At 37.9% G+C, this 17,613-nt stretch overlaps 1 protein-coding gene across 2 annotated transcripts in view; it reads right to left on the bottom strand.

The window, feature by feature from the left end:
* Nucleotides 1–16,776, bottom strand: part of MDFIC (MyoD family inhibitor domain containing) — a 50,403-nt gene extending 33,627 nt beyond the window's left edge. The window contains exons 1-3 of one of the 2 annotated variants that reach the window (XM_066550532.1): nucleotides 16,661–16,776; nucleotides 16,088–16,243; nucleotides 4,753–4,884 (exon numbers count right to left, since the gene is read on the bottom strand). In XM_066550532.1, the coding sequence (XP_066406629.1) occupies nucleotides 4,753–4,884; nucleotides 16,088–16,178 (223 nt within the window). In that variant the 5' untranslated portion in view covers nucleotides 16,179–16,243; nucleotides 16,661–16,776. Of the gene's footprint in view, nucleotides 1–4,752; nucleotides 4,885–16,087; nucleotides 16,244–16,483; nucleotides 16,547–16,660 lie in introns of those variants that run through there. The other variant, XM_066550533.1, reaches the window with a different exon arrangement.
* Nucleotides 16,777–17,613: the final 837 nt, after the last annotated feature.

Below are 17,613 nucleotides of genomic sequence, written 5' to 3'. Positions count from 1 at the left end.
CCCAGTAATATATTTTGAATAATTTCCATTAATCTATTCTGCACATTTTCTGTAGTCACACACTGTTATGCTGCAAGAAGACTGTATTTGTCATACTATCTAGCTTTGAAAAGATCCATTTAAGTTAACTCAAGCACTTTGCACCATTTTATAGACAGAATAAACAGGATCATCTGAAATCACAGTAATTGTAAGATGACTGTGCATCATAGAACAGCCAAGAAATGATATCTGGATTAATATCAAACAAAACAGACTTCTAACAGCAGATTAGCTACTTCTTGTCGGGAAAAAAAAACCAACAAACCAAAAGACTCAAAACCAAACAGCATAACAAACTACAGAAATCACTCACTTAGCCAGACAAAGGAAAGGAATTTCCAAAGCTTAAAATTAAATAAATAATCACGTAAAGTGAAAATGTCAACATAGAATACAGAAAGCAAAAAGATAAAAATATTTAGGTTTTTACTCCAGAAGAATATAGTAAATAAAATAGTGGCCACAAGACCATGTAAAATTTATCCCCACAGAGCTGAAAGAAGCATCCCTTTCTCTGAAGAACCACTCTTATCAGGAGCGTGTTCCATGGAGGAGAAAGAGACAATTGAAGCTAGAAAATGATGGATGGCAATGACCTTTCTATCTGTAAAACATGGGCATATTTTAGGTATTTAATCTTCAGAATTGGATTATTATTAATCAATTATTCATGACAATTTGAATCTATGGTAGATGTTTTTTGTTTTCTTAAATATCACATAGCTAAGCTTCTGCTGGAGAACTGGAAAGGAGATTAAATCCTCACAAGCAAATAGTGTTCAAGACTGGCATTTTATTCTCTCCTAAACATTCCCTTCCCTGCATAGCAACACACATTGAAGATAACCTAGTGCCCTCTGCAAAAATCCTGCCTAAGTATTCTAAAATCCATCTTTATAGCCTTTTTTTCTCTAAGAGGGAAAAAAATCCCATACCTCTTCCAGAGAACAAAGAAGAGCATTGTGGTTACACAGAGCAGCAAAAACTGCTATGGCTTCATTCCTATAGCCACAGGTTACCCTGCTGCATGTTTAACACGCACTCCTCCTCACTTGCCAAGAGTGAGTGATAACAGAAGCAGAACCACTTCATTATGGGCCACCAGACCATACAATGAAAATAAGCAGAAGGTGTTTGCAGATATTTTAAATGCACTGCCAAAAAAGATAGCAGATGGAGTTATTCTAAAGCTCTTTTGTAAAGCAGAACTCCTACAGTCAGAAATAATATAAAAAATACTTATGCGTCTGTGAAGAGAAGGGAACAGGTATCAACATTTTCTAGAAGAATAACTTTACTGAAAAATATGTGTCTTCCCAGCTGGGGGAACCACTATGGAAAGACTCTGCTTAGGTCCTAAAATTCAAGGATATGGATAGCAGTTGCCACCTTATGATGACTAAAGCCAATTTAACACACATAAAGCCACCAAGGATTTGGCAGTTTTTCCTGTTCTCAAACACTCTGTTAAAAAAAGTACACCTGATTCCTAGTCTAACTGAACTTCCTGACATTATATTTAGTTCTCCCTTTGTCTTGCTATAGTTTAAGAACCGTCTTAACAAATTTCTGTTTGTTGTGGTATGCTTCTTAGGGACTAGGCAAAGCCCCTCTTTATTCCCTTTGTTAACACCAAGCAGATTGAATTCCAGGAGGTTTTCCACAACATGGCACATTTTCAACTACTCCAGTCATTCCTGAGATATTTGTGGTTCTCCCCTGACCCTTCTCCAACCGAACGATCTTCCAGTAACAGTTATGCAAGTGTATTAACAATTACTACAGAAAGGTAATACAACTGCTTCCTTCTTATGCGGCCCTTCATTGTTTATATGTCAGTATACAGTAATCTTTTGATTCTCAAACTCTCTTCCAAAACAATAAATTCTTTGGTTGAGGCTTCCCGTAAGATTAACCATTTACCCAGGATACTCTGAACATTTTCATTAATGGGGAGAAGGGATGCTCCAAAGGAGACAGGGAAAAGGCTAATCTGGAGGAAATCTCTGGAGGCTCAAAAAGGGAGCTTGAAAAAAAGAGCAAAAGGGCAAAGCAAGGTGAACGTAAAACATCTTACTGTGGAAAACGGGGGCAGTGTTTTAGTTTATTGATGTTGCCTGGTAAACTGAGTTCACAAGTGCAAATGAGAAATCATACATAATGAAGTCATTACAGGGGCTCTAACACTGGACTTCGTTGTTAGTGTGCCAGTAAATCTGACTGATTAATCTAATTCCATATAACAGCAGGATAAAACAGCTGCAAACAAGGAAAACCTTGGAAAGTAAATGCTGGAAACATTTATAAAGTAAAAGCTAATGCTAAGACAAATGGAGTATGTATCAACTGTGGGGATGGAAAACAATCTGTATGGGAAAAAAAGAAACTGAATCATTAGGATAGTGGGGAACAGTTGTGAAGTATGCGCCGTCTAAAACAATTTTTAGAAAGAGTTTTAAAATATACTGTAATAATCAAAACACTGTTTATTTCTAACCTCAAACTTCTTTCAATATACAACAGTCTGTGAACTTTAGTCTGGTGGGGTAATAGATCTGGTTGAATCAAGACCATTTTGAGCTACAATACTTATTTTTTACATGAAATACCCAAGTACTGTTTGTGATAAGAAAGCTTATGTTTGTTTCATTTTTTCTAGTTTTCATACTTGGCTACTAGGTATATTGAGTTGTAAGACTTCTGCAAACTACAAAATGTATAACTGGTCAAGCACTGTTCCCCAGTTTTTAAAAGGAGAACAAACTTCCCTACTCATAAGCCTTGCACCCCCAAAAAAACCCCAAAAATAAACTGCTTTGATTTCATCATTTTTGTTTCTTCCATGTAGAAAACTTTAAACTAAAGGTTATCTGAAGCAAGGAGAGGTTTGCATCATAGCATCTAATCAAATATGACTCATAATAAAGCCTCTACTACACACTTATTAAGACTAAGTGTTTTAGAAACTTACAGCTTTCAGCTAAACTTGCTTTCCACAAGTCAGAGTGGTACTCTGACTCAAAGTCAGAGTAAAGCTACTCATGACTCCAGGATGAGGACAGTCATGCACACTGGAACACATTTTATCCTATCTTCCCCCTTTTCCCTTTTTTTTTTTTTAATTCAGCAGCAACTAACCCTTCCATCACAGAGATATAACTACGTAAAATCATCAAGTCACTTTACCAGAGGTTTCCACTATCTGCTGCAAATTCTACTATATGTTGAAAAAAAAGTAGCATTTCCTCACACTTCCCAGTGCAGCCACTGCAGTATGTCTCAGTGGTGAACAGATTATAGAGGATGCACAGAATCACCCTACAGTCCTCAAGGGTTTGGGAATAAGGAAACTTCTAGGAAAAGGGAATGAGAAGGAGGCTATTCCAAAAGCAGAAGATGCCATACACACCCTTCCATATCCTCAACATAAGAACAAAGCAATTGCTTGTCCAGGGACAGTTAGATCTAAAACAACAACCTTTGGAATGAAGTAAATCTTAAGTAAACTCTCAAGCTGTGCAGGACAATTCTCCCTGTTTATATCCCCTTAAGAATTATTTTAAATCATCAGATTTAAATATCTGATATGGTAAATTCAAGTTTCCTGTAAAGGATTGACATAACTATTCAATATATTAGAGGTGTAAGCATTTACTGGGATTAATTATTTAGGAAAAAAAAAAAAGTATTAACTAAGATTTGAAAATAATTTCAAATACTAACACAAAGTTCCAGAGAAGATAAATGTACAGATAAGACTAAAAAACAACTAAGCAAAATAACAAAACAATTGAAAAAACAACCTAAAAAGAAACAGATAACTGCAGCAAAAAATCACAGGTTTTGACAACAGCAGGTTCAGAAATATGAATTTACCCCACTGTCAACAGTATAGTGTGTATTGTAAAGAGAGACTAACACTGAAATGTGTGATCAGACACCTCAAGAGAGCTGAAGCACCACTCTGCATTTAGTCCATTTTGTTTCTGAATCCACCCAATAATTAGAGAATAGTTCCTTATGCTGCCCCTCCCTTGAGCAACTAACGTTCAAGTATTCACAAAATTTTAGAGCATTACAGAGTATTACCTCTGGCAATTGACAGAAATATTTTTGCCTTAAGAGGGTACAATGGATAGCATATGATCTTCAGTCCAAGACAGGAAAATAGGAATGATCTTGCATACCTTTTTATGTTTTAAAGCATACAGGACATACACTAGGAATGTGGAGCTGTAAAAACTAATTTAACAACTCCACAGTTCCATAGCATGGGTCTACTACTTCAGGACTCAAAACCCTTGAAAAAACTTACACCTGACCAGCACTCAGTGCATCTGGAAGCACAGTTTACTCTGCTGCTTATATATATGCATTACCTGGGAAATTGAGGGTGATGACACCTAGCACAGCTGCATACATGCAGCACTAACAACTGTACTATTAATGAGAAGAATGTAAGACTAAGGCTTTAAAAGCTTAGATGCTACAGAGGTCTATACCATACTGTACCACTTGAATCACACCTTTCTTTGTACTTGTTGCTTATGCATGCTGACAGGAGTCAATCTGGGAAATAAATTCAGTAGATGTGCATTAGAGTTGCAACACAATCGCATTTGACACACATTTAACAGAGTCAACAGGCAGTATCCCATTACACTGTGAAAGCAAGCCTCAGTGGCAGCAATTTGTTCTGGAAATACTTACTTCTGATGAGGTCACCATCAGAGCGATTTCCCCAGATGGACTGCTCTTGTATCTCTGCTTGTATACTTTGATTACTGGAAGGCTGGTTTATTTCTTTATCTTCTGCCACAGTAGTCTCTTGGTCAGTTTTTCCTAAGTCAAAAGAAATTTCAAAATATTATTTTCTACAGTATTTTTTCTCTATGTGAGCAAAACTAATTTTGAAAATTAAAAGTAAGATGGCATACATTATAACTTGTCTTAGCATCGCCTTTTGTTTCCTTAGAATTAACTTCCAATAAAGTTGATTTTCCATTTGTTTTCTGGCCTAGATCAATATAATTTCTCATTAACAAAGACTTTTAGTCATATTATATCCAATAGTGCAAAATAATACTCAGCAACTCAGCAGCTTCTGTAACAAATTATATTTTTGGGGAGGTGAGGTGTTTTCTTATTTAGTTACCTTCCACAAAGTTTTCATATAAAAATTGTAATAGCTTTGTCACACAAAAAACCATTATTTTTTACCCACATACATGTGGGTCTAGCACATAAAAGCTATAGTAATTTCACAAAATTTTGTTCTCTGTTTTTTATAATTAAACACATAATCAAAGACAAATACAGTTGAAACTTCAAAAGTGACTAGTACAAAAATTCAGAAAATTATTAAACCACAATTACCTATTTTTTGTTGAAGAAAAATACTTTTAAAAAGCCACTGCTGATTAAAAGTAAACATTTAGCCAAAAATTTAAAAAAAAGTATTTCTTCTCTCCAAGTATACATAAAATGCAGGGAAAATTACATAGTAAGGTTATTTGAAGGATTCTTCAGCTTATTTCACAATGTAACAGATGTTGTTTTGATGATGTTGCCAGTTATCACAAGGAGACCAGAATTTCCTCGAACCAAGGCAAGTGACAGTTTTAATCTTCACTGCCATTAATATTTTAATAATCAAATCCACACACACAAATCTTTCTGTTCTTGATTGTTCCAGGTTTTTCCTACTGGCATTCAAGGAAACATCTCTAAATCTGGATTTACTTTGTTCATTATTCACAGCAACAGATAATCAGTTTATATTACTTACTCAAGGGATATGTAAAACACTAAATATTTTCATAATATGTATTTTTTTCAGTATATCTACAACATTTAATATTTACAGTAAACCTAGATGAGCAACTACTGAAAAGTCTGTTAACTCTATTTATTTGTTTCAAACAAATACATTTATAAAACCTGTATTACACTTTCATATACTGTATCCTCTAGTAAAGCAATTATTCCAGTCCTGAGACACAGAAAAATCACTTTTTGCTACTGTGACATAGTAAAGGTTAGTTTCTTATGTAACCCACAGCACTTTTATTTTAAATCCTAACTTTCTGCCTTTGTTATCCACCCTATTAAACTGAGGCACTGGACATCACTCAAAATAATATATGCCATCTTGTGTGGATAGTAGCATATGCCTTCAAGCACTGCTGCTCCCCTTCCATCAATTTCTGCCTCTGAAATGTCTGACCTAGCTACCTCCGTGGTACTTTGCTCTCAGTCCTCCCTCCCACCAACAACTTGTCAGTATTTGCTCAAGCCCATCCTGAGAGGAACTGTTTCGCTGGGATTGGTGTAGTTATTGAAATGAATGGGAAGATATTGACTTTAATGAGTTTTGCCCCTTACCCCAATGACTTAATCTTACCTAGATACTCATCCTATTAACATTAAAAAAACAAAAAACCAAAACAACAAAAAACCCCAACCAACCAACCAACCAACCAACCAAATAAAAACCCCAAACCAATAACAACAACAAACAAAAATAGAGTTTTTCAACCCCTTTGACAGACAGCAGATACAAATTATTTCTGCTTGGTATCTATCAAATACCAAGTGGCTGTATTGAAGTATGATGATTTAGCCTGTGCAGTTAAGTATTAGGTGCAAATATGTTTCAAAAGTGTTTGAAAAGTGTTCTGGAATAGACTGAATAAAAATAAGTAGTGTCCTGACTAGTGCAAAAGCTCTCTGCTTTCCACAAACACTAAGCTTAAATGAGCTATTTTATGAGATTTTGCTCTTAAATTACTTCACTACATTGATGGCACCAAAATTACAATATGTACCCAGCAGTGCTAGTACAGACCCAGAGAGTAGCTGTATACAATGCTCTCATATAGGATATGACTTTGCAGAACCCTTTTATTTCATGTAGTAAACAATGAATGGCTATAAGGAAACAATAATGTTAATATTATGGGGCCCTTAGAGCTCTAGATTACATTTTTATCTAAGAAATCTGAAGGAGTGCAGAATACAATCAGTCATCATTACTCATATGAATTTATTTTTCATCCCTCTTCTTGTTTTCAGTTCAGCATTTTTTTTCTCTTTTTTTCTTTTCATTGTCTAGGCAGTATGTGTATTTTTCATGTGCACTTTTATTATCCTAGCTAGATATAGTAACTGGCCAGTCAAGACCATGTAAACAATAGTAGAAGTTAACAAGAATAAAGAAGCACCATTAAAAAGTTAAACAGAAACAATATTGCAATTGAGCAGCAAACAATTTTGCTAGAAATTTCAAAACAATTAACATTAATTATCTCTTTAATCTATTGAACTCACATGAAGACTTCCCTGTAAATGCACATAACAGAAACCTACACCTTTAAATATGGGTTCGGTATCTTATTTTGCACCCCAACATTACCCACTGGAGCAGCTCATCCTGATAGATGCTGCTCTGTGGCATGGTGAGCTCACCCGGGGCAGCAGCAGCTAAGGACCATGCAGCTTCTCCTCCCTTGCCCAGCCCCCAGCAGGTTAAGGGGAGAGAACAGAAAGACCCAAGGGAAGAAACTTGTGTGTCAAGATATAGTTTAATAAGTGAAAAAGAAAAGAGGAAGGAAAAGTAAAACAGGAGATGCAAAGGTAATCACTTATCATCTCCCACAAGTAGACCGATTCCCAAGCTAGTCTCTAAGCAATGGCTACCTCCCCTAAAACCTCGTCCCCTGTTTTTATTGCTGAGCATGACATTCTATGGCATGGAACAGCCCTCTTGTCAACCTGGGCCAGCTGCCTGGATCGTGTCCCCTCCCAGTCCCATGCCTATCTGCAGTCTAGTCACCGGAGAGAAAAGTGGGAAAAGAGAAAACCTTGACTGATGTTGTGCAAGTGCTGCTCAGCAATAGCCAACCCACTGGTGTGCTATCAACCTTGCTTGAGTCACTGATCCCAAACACAGCACCACAGGGGTTACTCTGAAGAAAATTAACCCCATCACACCCAGACTCAGTTCAGTGGGCTTTAGAAATAGTAGACCTTATGATCTCTTTTATATATTTGAGCATTTTTTCATAAATGGCTTCTGGTGCATCACACTACTGAAAACAGGCACACACTGGTGTCTTGAGTCAGTTGCTTCTTCTTGAATATGTACCATGTCTCAGTTTTTGTAGAAAGGAATTTATTAGTTATTCCCTTATAAAAAACAGTTGATAATGGGTTCATATTTTCTTTTTTTTAATATTAGAGGTGCCACTACAACATACCAATTACAACAAATCACACATGTAGACAGCCTCAAGACCATTCCTGTCTTTTGTTGATGCCATTACTTTTATGTTAGGTACCTAAGAATTTTCACAACAGTAGTTTATGAAGAATCAACACAAAGACCTTACTCTGACAAAAATACTAATGACTGGATCTGGTCATAGAAAAGCATGACTTTTTTTTCCACTGCATCTTCAAGTAAGTTTGTAACACTTTTCTGTTTCAATCAAGCTTACCCTTAAGAATTCTTTCTGTAAGACTTCCTTAGTATTTTAGCTTCTGCTTCCTTTAGCACACCCTTCCACTCTCATGTGGCTAACCTCCAATACTGACAGCCAAGAAAAAAAAGAGATGCTCTTCTTAACAGTTCAAATAATGGAAAGAAAAGACTCATTATGTTCTGAGTCTGGCAGAGCTGAAGTATAAATCCAATCTCTCTTCAAAACCACAGTAAGTTACTCTAGGTCAAGTCACAAAAGCAACACAGACTTCTTACCTACCACAGTTCAGCCCCAAACCAGCAACTTGTGTGGCTCTGTACTTCCCCTAAACTAACAGCAGTGCCAGGGCTGAAAAGCTTCTAGTCAAAAGCCCCAGGGAGTGACACCCACACAGAACACCTTGTGATTTATTCTGAAGGTAAGCATGGGTAGAAACTCTGCTTGTCCAGGGACTAATGCAAGTTTAAGATTTAAATAGTAAGAGATATGACATGCTCGCAAAGTATAGAGTTGAGATGGCTAAAAGCCAAATCATACCTATGATACAGACAATTGGTAAGGCACTTAATGAAAAAAATTAAAATTTAAATCACATCTCAAAGTTACTGCTTCATTAAATAAGCGAATAAACTGAATTACTGCTTTTTCTCTCTGGAATTACTTAAATACATATAAATCATTTCTATAGCCTATACATTCATTTTACCATAATTTTGTTATATTTATTTTTAAATTACACAGAAATACACATATTCCATAGAATAGAAATCTGTTTTCACTTTTAAGACTATTGTAATATTGATTGTTAACTTTTGTTCTAGTTTGGAGAATGCCTCTGGTTACACATGCTCCTTTGCAACATGACAAATACATTCTGCAAGACTCCACCAACTGAATAATGTCAGCAGTCTGGATTAGCAACAACACTACTATTACAACAGCCACATCAAAAAGTAAACTTAACAAATAGTCACCTGTCAAGAAAGACAGAAAGCCCCATGTATATTAGGCAAAACAGGTATACAGGGCAATCTCCCCAGGTTACTTCTAGTTCTGCATCCTATGCCTTTGGAAAGTTGTTGGAACATATGTCAAACTGATTCCTGAAAAATTCCTAGACCATCCCAGTAAATAATCTCTCTTTTCAGAGCTACATTTGTGTATCTTTCTCTGCAATGTAAATCATATTAAGTAAAGATGAAATTAATACACAAAACTGATAGGAAAAGATAGGTAATGGATGTGTGTTTGCAAGATACAACTGAAAGAGCTCAAGTCTCACAAACAACCAACTTTTCTTCTCTAAGGGTTTGTCTATTCATACATTCACATACCTGCTGCCCCCAAGAGCCACACCACACCTTCTTGTTCAGAAATGGGTCTCTGTGATTTCATACATGTGCTATCATGCATCATGAAGCATATAACATACACAAAACAAAAATGGAAACAAGTGCCCCCATTAAGTGCACGTCCTCAGAGTTCAACTGTCAGCTGATTTCTGTTCATTAGAGGACACATAACCTCATATACTGACTCAGCCATCTCTTCCAAGAATGTGAATCATTAGAGTGCATGACTAGCAAAATGACAAACTGGACTTGAGAAACAGGTTTAGAGTTTGTCTTTAAAATTTAGGAGCTTGTATATAAAATGAATTTAATGAATACTGCTGCAACAACCAAAGCCTTTGCCACTATGACACATTCATTTTCTGCTCACCATCAATGTGGCAGACTGCTCCAAATAGCATGTAAAGAAAAAAAACAACTGTTGGGAGAAGTTTCTGGAAACCTGAGTGCATCATTCTCATCAAGGAGAGAGAAATAAGCAAAATGGACTGGCACAGTGATCACTGATCTCCAAAAATGCAATCACAAATGGTGGTCCAACAGTTTTGTTGCGTAGGGGCAAAGGAAAGATTTGGAAGCAAAGTTACTTAGGCACCTAAAGCTGACCTAGTTGTTGGGATGAACCATCAGAAGGCCTGAGTGTTTCCTACAACAAGGAGATGCAGATTTAAAAATAAATGTGCTAGGTTCAAATCATCCCAAATGAAATTTTGTCCTTCAAAGGAAAGAGCAATTACAAAAGAAAATCAATTGCCACAAAACATAAACACAAACACATAAGTAGATCTATGAAGAATAAAAAAAGTCAAAGAATGTTCCCAAAAGGAAATGTAACAATCAGTTCTCTGTATACAATTGTTGGGAGGGATTGAAGAGCATGTGGCAAACACTGCATTTTTAACACTTCCTTTGTTCATTAATAACCTTGCTGGCAAGGAACCACTAAGGATGCTACTTCCTACTGAAAGTTCCACTGTTCACAACAATAGCACAAAGAAACCCTGATAAAACCACATTTCACAGTGTAATCATTAACAGTGACGCCTAACATCTACTTCATGAAATGCCTAAAACTTCTAGGCATCTTATATAACAAATAAATTCAACAGTTTGTGTAACAGAATACCTATTCCAGCATTTACCTGAAACAATCTCATTTCATTAATGACATCTAACTAATAATGATAATCCATGACTTATGGAGTTAGAAGCTTCCAATTAGATGTTTGTTTTAAAACTTAAAAAGAAAAAACTTATTTGCATTAATTTAATTTCAGTGGCTTTCACTTAAGCATCTTCTTGTAACTTTCAATGGCTCCAGAAGTGTCACAGAAAAAAAACACTTTCTCAAAAATTAGAGCAATTTAACTGAGCAATTTTTTGGAAAACTCTTACACAGGATTTTCCAGGTGCAAGCTATGGAATAACTATGAAAGCACTAGAAGTTTTGATAGCCATGAACAAATTTGAGTCATGATAAATTAAAAATGGACAGCAACATGCAAATAGGTATTCTGCATTATTTTAAGTCTTAAAAAGGTCAAATACATAAGTGAAGCCTTTTCACAAATAATCATACTAATTATACAGTCATTTATGCATGCGTGTCATTCATCCAAAGAAGTTTCACATGTATACAAAACCAGTTTCATGGAAGTGCTAAGCAATACTTGGCAGCTATAGCTGTACTAGCAATGGCCAATAAAACTGGGCCTGTACAGTGAAAGAGTTAACTTTAAGAATATTCCATGCAATACATGTTCCAGGGGCTTTCTACTTTGAACTAGTTCTCAGATATAATCTTAAAGATTCAAGGCTTACTAGTGGCTGGAGTGTATTAGGCACATTCCTGCAGCTTTCACATTATTTTGAGCAAAAGGAATCCCATCCAGGTCACTCCCTAGGATCACTCCACAATGCAAATCAAAGTAGAGGCGAACAGATTTACTCCAAAACTGCATGGCTGATCCAAATAAAAAAAGTAGGATAACACACTCATTGCTGAATGTTACTTACTAGGGAAAAAAAAAAAAAAAGAAAAGATAAGAAGTGTTTAAAGCAAAGAGAAATCTAACTTCTGAGAGCCCAGAGCTGAATTTAAGGAGAATTACTGTGATATAAAATAAACCTGTGATGTAAGATGGAACAAAAATATTTCAAACTTGATACAAGATCTTTACAGTCAACTCTATGAAATACAAGTCTATCACACCCATGAGGGCATGAATCACTTGACTGGAACGTTATGCACGTGAAACTGAAAGCAGACATATGCTTTCATGACAAACTAGAGTCAGACATCTATTTACCAAAGTTTTAGATATTTTAGTCAGTAATATTAAATAAATGCCTCAGTACTGGCACATAGCAATGAAACGAATACAAATTCTCTCAGCTCTTGTCAGATAGCAAGAGGGAATAAAATTATAGAGGAAATAGTTGGTAAGTTTGAGCAATCTGAGTACACTGGTTAACCGTTAAAATAAAAATATATTACTCACAACACTGGTAAAGTGGAATAATTGTTGTGATAGCAATCACTGTTGCCTCAAGAACGTCCAAACACACCCTGCATTAAGTCTTTTGTCACCCAATCTCATCTAGCCATCAGATTCCTTTCGTGTTCCTCATCATGAAAACAGTTAAGCACTGAAAACATGAAAATTAGAATCACATTTCTGAAGAGGAGTACTTTGTACATATTCTGAATGGAAGTATTAGTTGCTGCATATGGTTTCTTGAGATACCAAATCAGAGCTGCATCTCCATCCAGCAACAGTGAGATGATGTGCACCAGAGAGAACAGTCACTTATAGAATCTGATCCTTGATATTTCTGGTATATTTCTCCATCCTCCCCACCCCATCAAAATAAAATGTTCTAGTGAATTTCCATCATCTAAAGATTTATTACAGTGAAATCAGTTTCAATTTTGCAATAAGTTGCTAATTATTATAATTATTGTTTTTATTTTCTTTCTTAATTGAGAAAGCTAAATATTATTCCTTCATTATTCTAGCTTACAGTTAGTTACCAAAAAGCAAAGATAAAAGCATTCCAAATAATTTATAGATGACAGCCCTGAATTTCTCTCTTGTATTCCATGGTTTATTCAAATGTAGAGGATTTAAAAAAAAAAAAAGCATATCCATAATCCAGGCAATAATCACACCATAACTTTGAATATATGAAACATTTTCCTTAAAGCATAGAGTCCAAGGGTCATGAATTACAACATTCTTTCCTCAGGGACATTATTTTGGTACCTATGAGTTGAGAAATACCTGATCACAATCAAATTGAAGTGGTCTGAGCAGAGACCTATTCAGTGACTACATCACACAAGTAGATGTAATCATAATTTGGTTCCAAGATCCATGAGCTAAGGGAAGAAAGAAGGCATCACTAGGATCTTCAACAAGGGTGCACAAGCAGAGCTACGCTTTTGGAAGGATGTGGCAGAAATTAACATATTTGCAGAAATTACATTAAACCTTCCACCCTGCAGTGTGTCTCTTAGAGCAGCAGACCACACTGACATAGATAATGGTTCAAGGACTGAAGTTGAATTTTGACATTGCTACAAAAGAAGATGCCATGATTTCATTTGCTCTCTCTCACAGCCCACTAATTGTGGATGGGTGGCATCCAGATTCTCACTAACATTTATGCATTTATTCAAAAATGAACTAATAAGGAAGAACAGTGACAGGGGATATGTTGAGAGAGCATATTGGTTAAAGTAACACAGAAAAATTCTTTTAAGTTGTGACAGCCAGAGCATACCACATCTGTAGGCCAAATTCTACCTCAACCCAGTTTTCACCATGTCCACAACTGATGAATATTCCTGCATACTGCCTAAGCTTTATTAAGTTTGCCTGATCCTTAATTACATTGTGGGATAGCTATTTTAGAATATTCAAAATTCAACTGAAGTTTCTTTTCCTTTCTTCAGCATCTGAATGTATATGATAGCAAGCAAAAGGAACACTGTGTATCTGGATTTCTTGATGATACCTTGCAGAACTACAGAAGAGGAAAAGTTTGCTCCTAGGACAAGGTATCTCTATCAGTTAAACATATACAAAGCACATTAAAGTATGCTGTTACAAATGACAAATTCCTTCTCGTTAGAATGCACTTAATACTTTATTATACATACAAGATAAGCCATCTTCTCCTGATTAAGGACTCTTTAATTCTAGGTCAACCCAGATTTCAGATATCTCACTGTAAATATATGAAGTCATTTATAGGTCAATAATATGAATTTCAATCAAAGCTTTTAAAATTATCACCAAATTCTAGAGAAGTCAGTGTAATTTTGGATGTCCTGGTGGCAGAATAGAAGGATAGGGGCTGTTGAAAGTCCCAGACATACAATCTTAGTTTTTCAGCCCTGGAATATCTGAATTACCTTACCCTGTAACCACACACCACAAAGCTGACAACAGAAATGCTGGAATATAGACTGGAAATGTTATGAACTCACCTTTTCCTCTTTCCACCCCCACTTCCCCAACAAACTTAGACTAGAAAAAAACAACAAATATCCACATTAAAAATCGATATTATCCTTAAATATAAATTCATTAGAATAAAATCAATGTATTTGAATGCTGAATTCTGTTTTGTCTTTATGTGAACTCTACATAAGCTTTAAAATTGAGCACGTGCCTTGATAGGTGTGGTCAGTGAACAAACCATAATCATAATGCTTATTTGTGCCTTACTGATCCCTCAGAAAGCTGGGAGGTTTAATTGTGTCATTTAGATTTTCTGCACATTACTTATCAGGGACAGATCTGTATTTGTTTCCTTACTTTTCATTAAAAAAAAAAAATATGTATTTACAATCATACATAGGACTTGCACTTCATAGTAAACACTGTGTTTGAAGTGGTACTGTGAGAATGAGACCACTTCCATGCTAGTTAGTTCACTGACTTACCACTTCAGTAACTTTGATGTATGGCCTACATGCAGAATTTAACCAGTGTGGTCAGTTGACCACATGGCAAATAAAAACAACACACTGAAATTAAACATATATCACAGGTACTGATGGTTCTGGCAAAAATGTGATTCTAGCAGTTCAGTTCTGCATGCTTGATCTTCTGCATTTAATCTCTTTTATTATTATTTTTTACTGTTTAGAAGTTATGAGTCATTCTCTAGAACAAAAAAAAACCCAAAACCCATCCAACAATAAGATAAGTATAAGCCAGCTTGCTATGCCCCCTTGCCAAAACATTTTTTACTTAGCTACAGATACTTTCTGGTTTCTGAAACAAGTCTTCAGCTCTGATTACACATAGCTATTGATTTTCTTAGTTACATAAACAAGACTGCACTTTTAATCCACAGTTGCACAACTGTATTACCAGGCTCTGCTCCAGTTAACCAGTTATGAATAAAGTTACAGTTCTTGAACAAGATTATTTGTCCGTTTTCAGAGACTTTTTAAACTCCTGTCAGAATTCTGGAAAATCATAGCTGTAAATAAATAAAGAAAAGTCTCATCTTCACAGACCAGGACTTGACAGGCAAGCATACTTCCCAATTTTGAGGATAACCTAAAATATACTTTGTCAAACGTCTCTACATGAAGGTGATCAGAGTATCAGTGTATTTTGTTCAAAAGCAAATAAGACATAAATAATTTATCTTTAAGATGAACATACTTTTTAAATAACCTTTTGAACAGCTGATATGAAACAAGTTATATTCTCAGAGACTGATTTTAGCTGCAGCATCACAGAGTAATCTAAGAAAAAAACAGCAAAGTGACTTCCAACCTGAACAAGGCTCTCACTATTGGATCAAACTTCCATAATTTACTTCAAGACCTGGAAGGACAGCTTTACAGGAAAGAATTTCTAAACACGAACACAAAGCTGAGAAAAACAAAAGCGATTTTTAAGGAGCAAAATCTGCCTCTGAATGACTGCAGTTTTTCAAGTACTGAAAATCAGGGTTGAGAGCAGCAAAATTTTTCCTTACTTTTTTTTTTTGTTGTTGTTGTTTGTTAATTTTTTATGGGAATTTTGGGTTAAAACACTAAAATGGTGAAGCGAAAGTACTACAGAGATACACTACAGAGGGGAGGGGCAAAAAAAGAGGGGTTAAAACCCACTAGTCAAATCAGTAAATGTATCATTCAAATATAACGCGCAAAAATTACAGAGAAACTTTAAAGCAACTTACCTCGAGGGAGAGAGATCAAAGAGCTGTTTTCAGTCGGAGCTTGCTCTGGCCCTCCAGGCCCCGGAGGAAGAGGTTCTCTCACTTGGGACATCTGCCAGCTCTCTCGCCAAGTAACAGAGAGCCTGCACCCCTCTCCAACAAAACTAACACGCGACCCTGAAGGAACAAGCAAATGAAAGGACTCGTTAATGTATTTTACGCAGAAAACTCACGGTTCGGGGCGAGGGACCGAAGAGGGACAGTAGGGAAGCGGCGGCAACTTTCCGGCGCGGCAGCGGGCGCGCCCCCCGCCCCCTGCAGCGAGCACCCGCGGGGCCGAGGGCGGGAGCGGCCGTGAGGGTGGCCGGGGGGGCCCGTCGGCCGCGGCGGAGCCGGCCGGCAGCGCGCCGCGCCTACCTCCGCATTTCCTCCGCTCCGCTCCGCCCGGCCCTGCGCCGCGCCCCGGCCGCGGGAGCTCCGCGCCGCTCCCGCCCCGCCGCCGCCCGGCCCGGCCCGGCAGCCGCCTCCTCCGCGCCGCCCGCCCCGCGGCCGCGGGCCTTCCCCCGGCAGTGGCGCGCACAGCCTGGCACTCACACCCGCTGTCCCACCGCCGCCACAGTCACTCCTTCTCCATCATTTCCGGACAATGAAACAGCCCGCTCCGGCTGGCGGCGGCTGCGGCTCGGGCGGCGGTTGTGCAGCTCCTGCCGCCCGCCAGCGACGGGCCCGGGGGCTGGGCTGGGCTGGGCTGAGCGGGGCCGGCCGGCCGCGGGGCGCCGCGCTGGCCCCGGCCGGGCCTCCAGCCATGGAAATTCCCCCAGGAGACCGTAACCCGTCAGACAGAAGTAGGCAAGAAGGGAAAAAAAAACAACAACAACAAAAAAAAAAAAAAAAAAAAAAAAAAAAGCCCCAGGAGAATGTGAAAGGGAGGCTGTCCAGGCCGGGCAGGGTGTGCAGCTCAGCGCTGGCAGCGGCGCGGGGCGCAGCGCTGGCTCCCGGGCTGGCCGCGGTGCCACGGATCGCCCGCCACCGGTTGCGCCTCGGAGCGCGGAGCGGCACGTGGGGCACCGCAGGCACCCGCAGCCTCCGGCGGGCCCTGCTGCGCGTACCACCCCTTCTGCCCCTGTCCCTGACTGGTGTCGTGCACGTATATTCATTGGAAGGACTTCACAGCGGGCACACAGAAATACTGAAAGAACACGAAGAATAGAACAAGCAGTTTTCAAAAGTAGAGCCCTAAAGTGCAAAGTACTTCCTCTGCTACCATCTGCCAAGTAGTGTTACCTAGACTTTCTCCATATAGGAAATAACACTTTTTTTCCCATGGCACAGTGTGATGTGGTCATCAGTGTTATGCTCTGTTCTTGCCCACAACCTAGGGTACTGCGATTATTGCTCACACGTGTGCTGGTGTCCATAAGCTACATGCTTTGCCTTGCTTATGGGAACACAGTATGTCACCTTTTTCAATCAAGTGTGTCCAGGTTTAAAATGTATTTTCCTTAAAATTTACAAGCAGATTATTTTGTTATGGTTTAGTAAATATG

The sequence above is a fragment of the Molothrus aeneus genome, chromosome 5 (assembly GCF_037042795.1).
Source record: "Molothrus aeneus isolate 106 chromosome 5, BPBGC_Maene_1.0, whole genome shotgun sequence".
Taxonomy (NCBI): Eukaryota; Metazoa; Chordata; class Aves; order Passeriformes; family Icteridae; genus Molothrus; species Molothrus aeneus.
The sequence above is the reverse complement of the archived record's forward strand: the minus strand, read 5'-3'. Positions and strand labels throughout refer to the sequence as shown.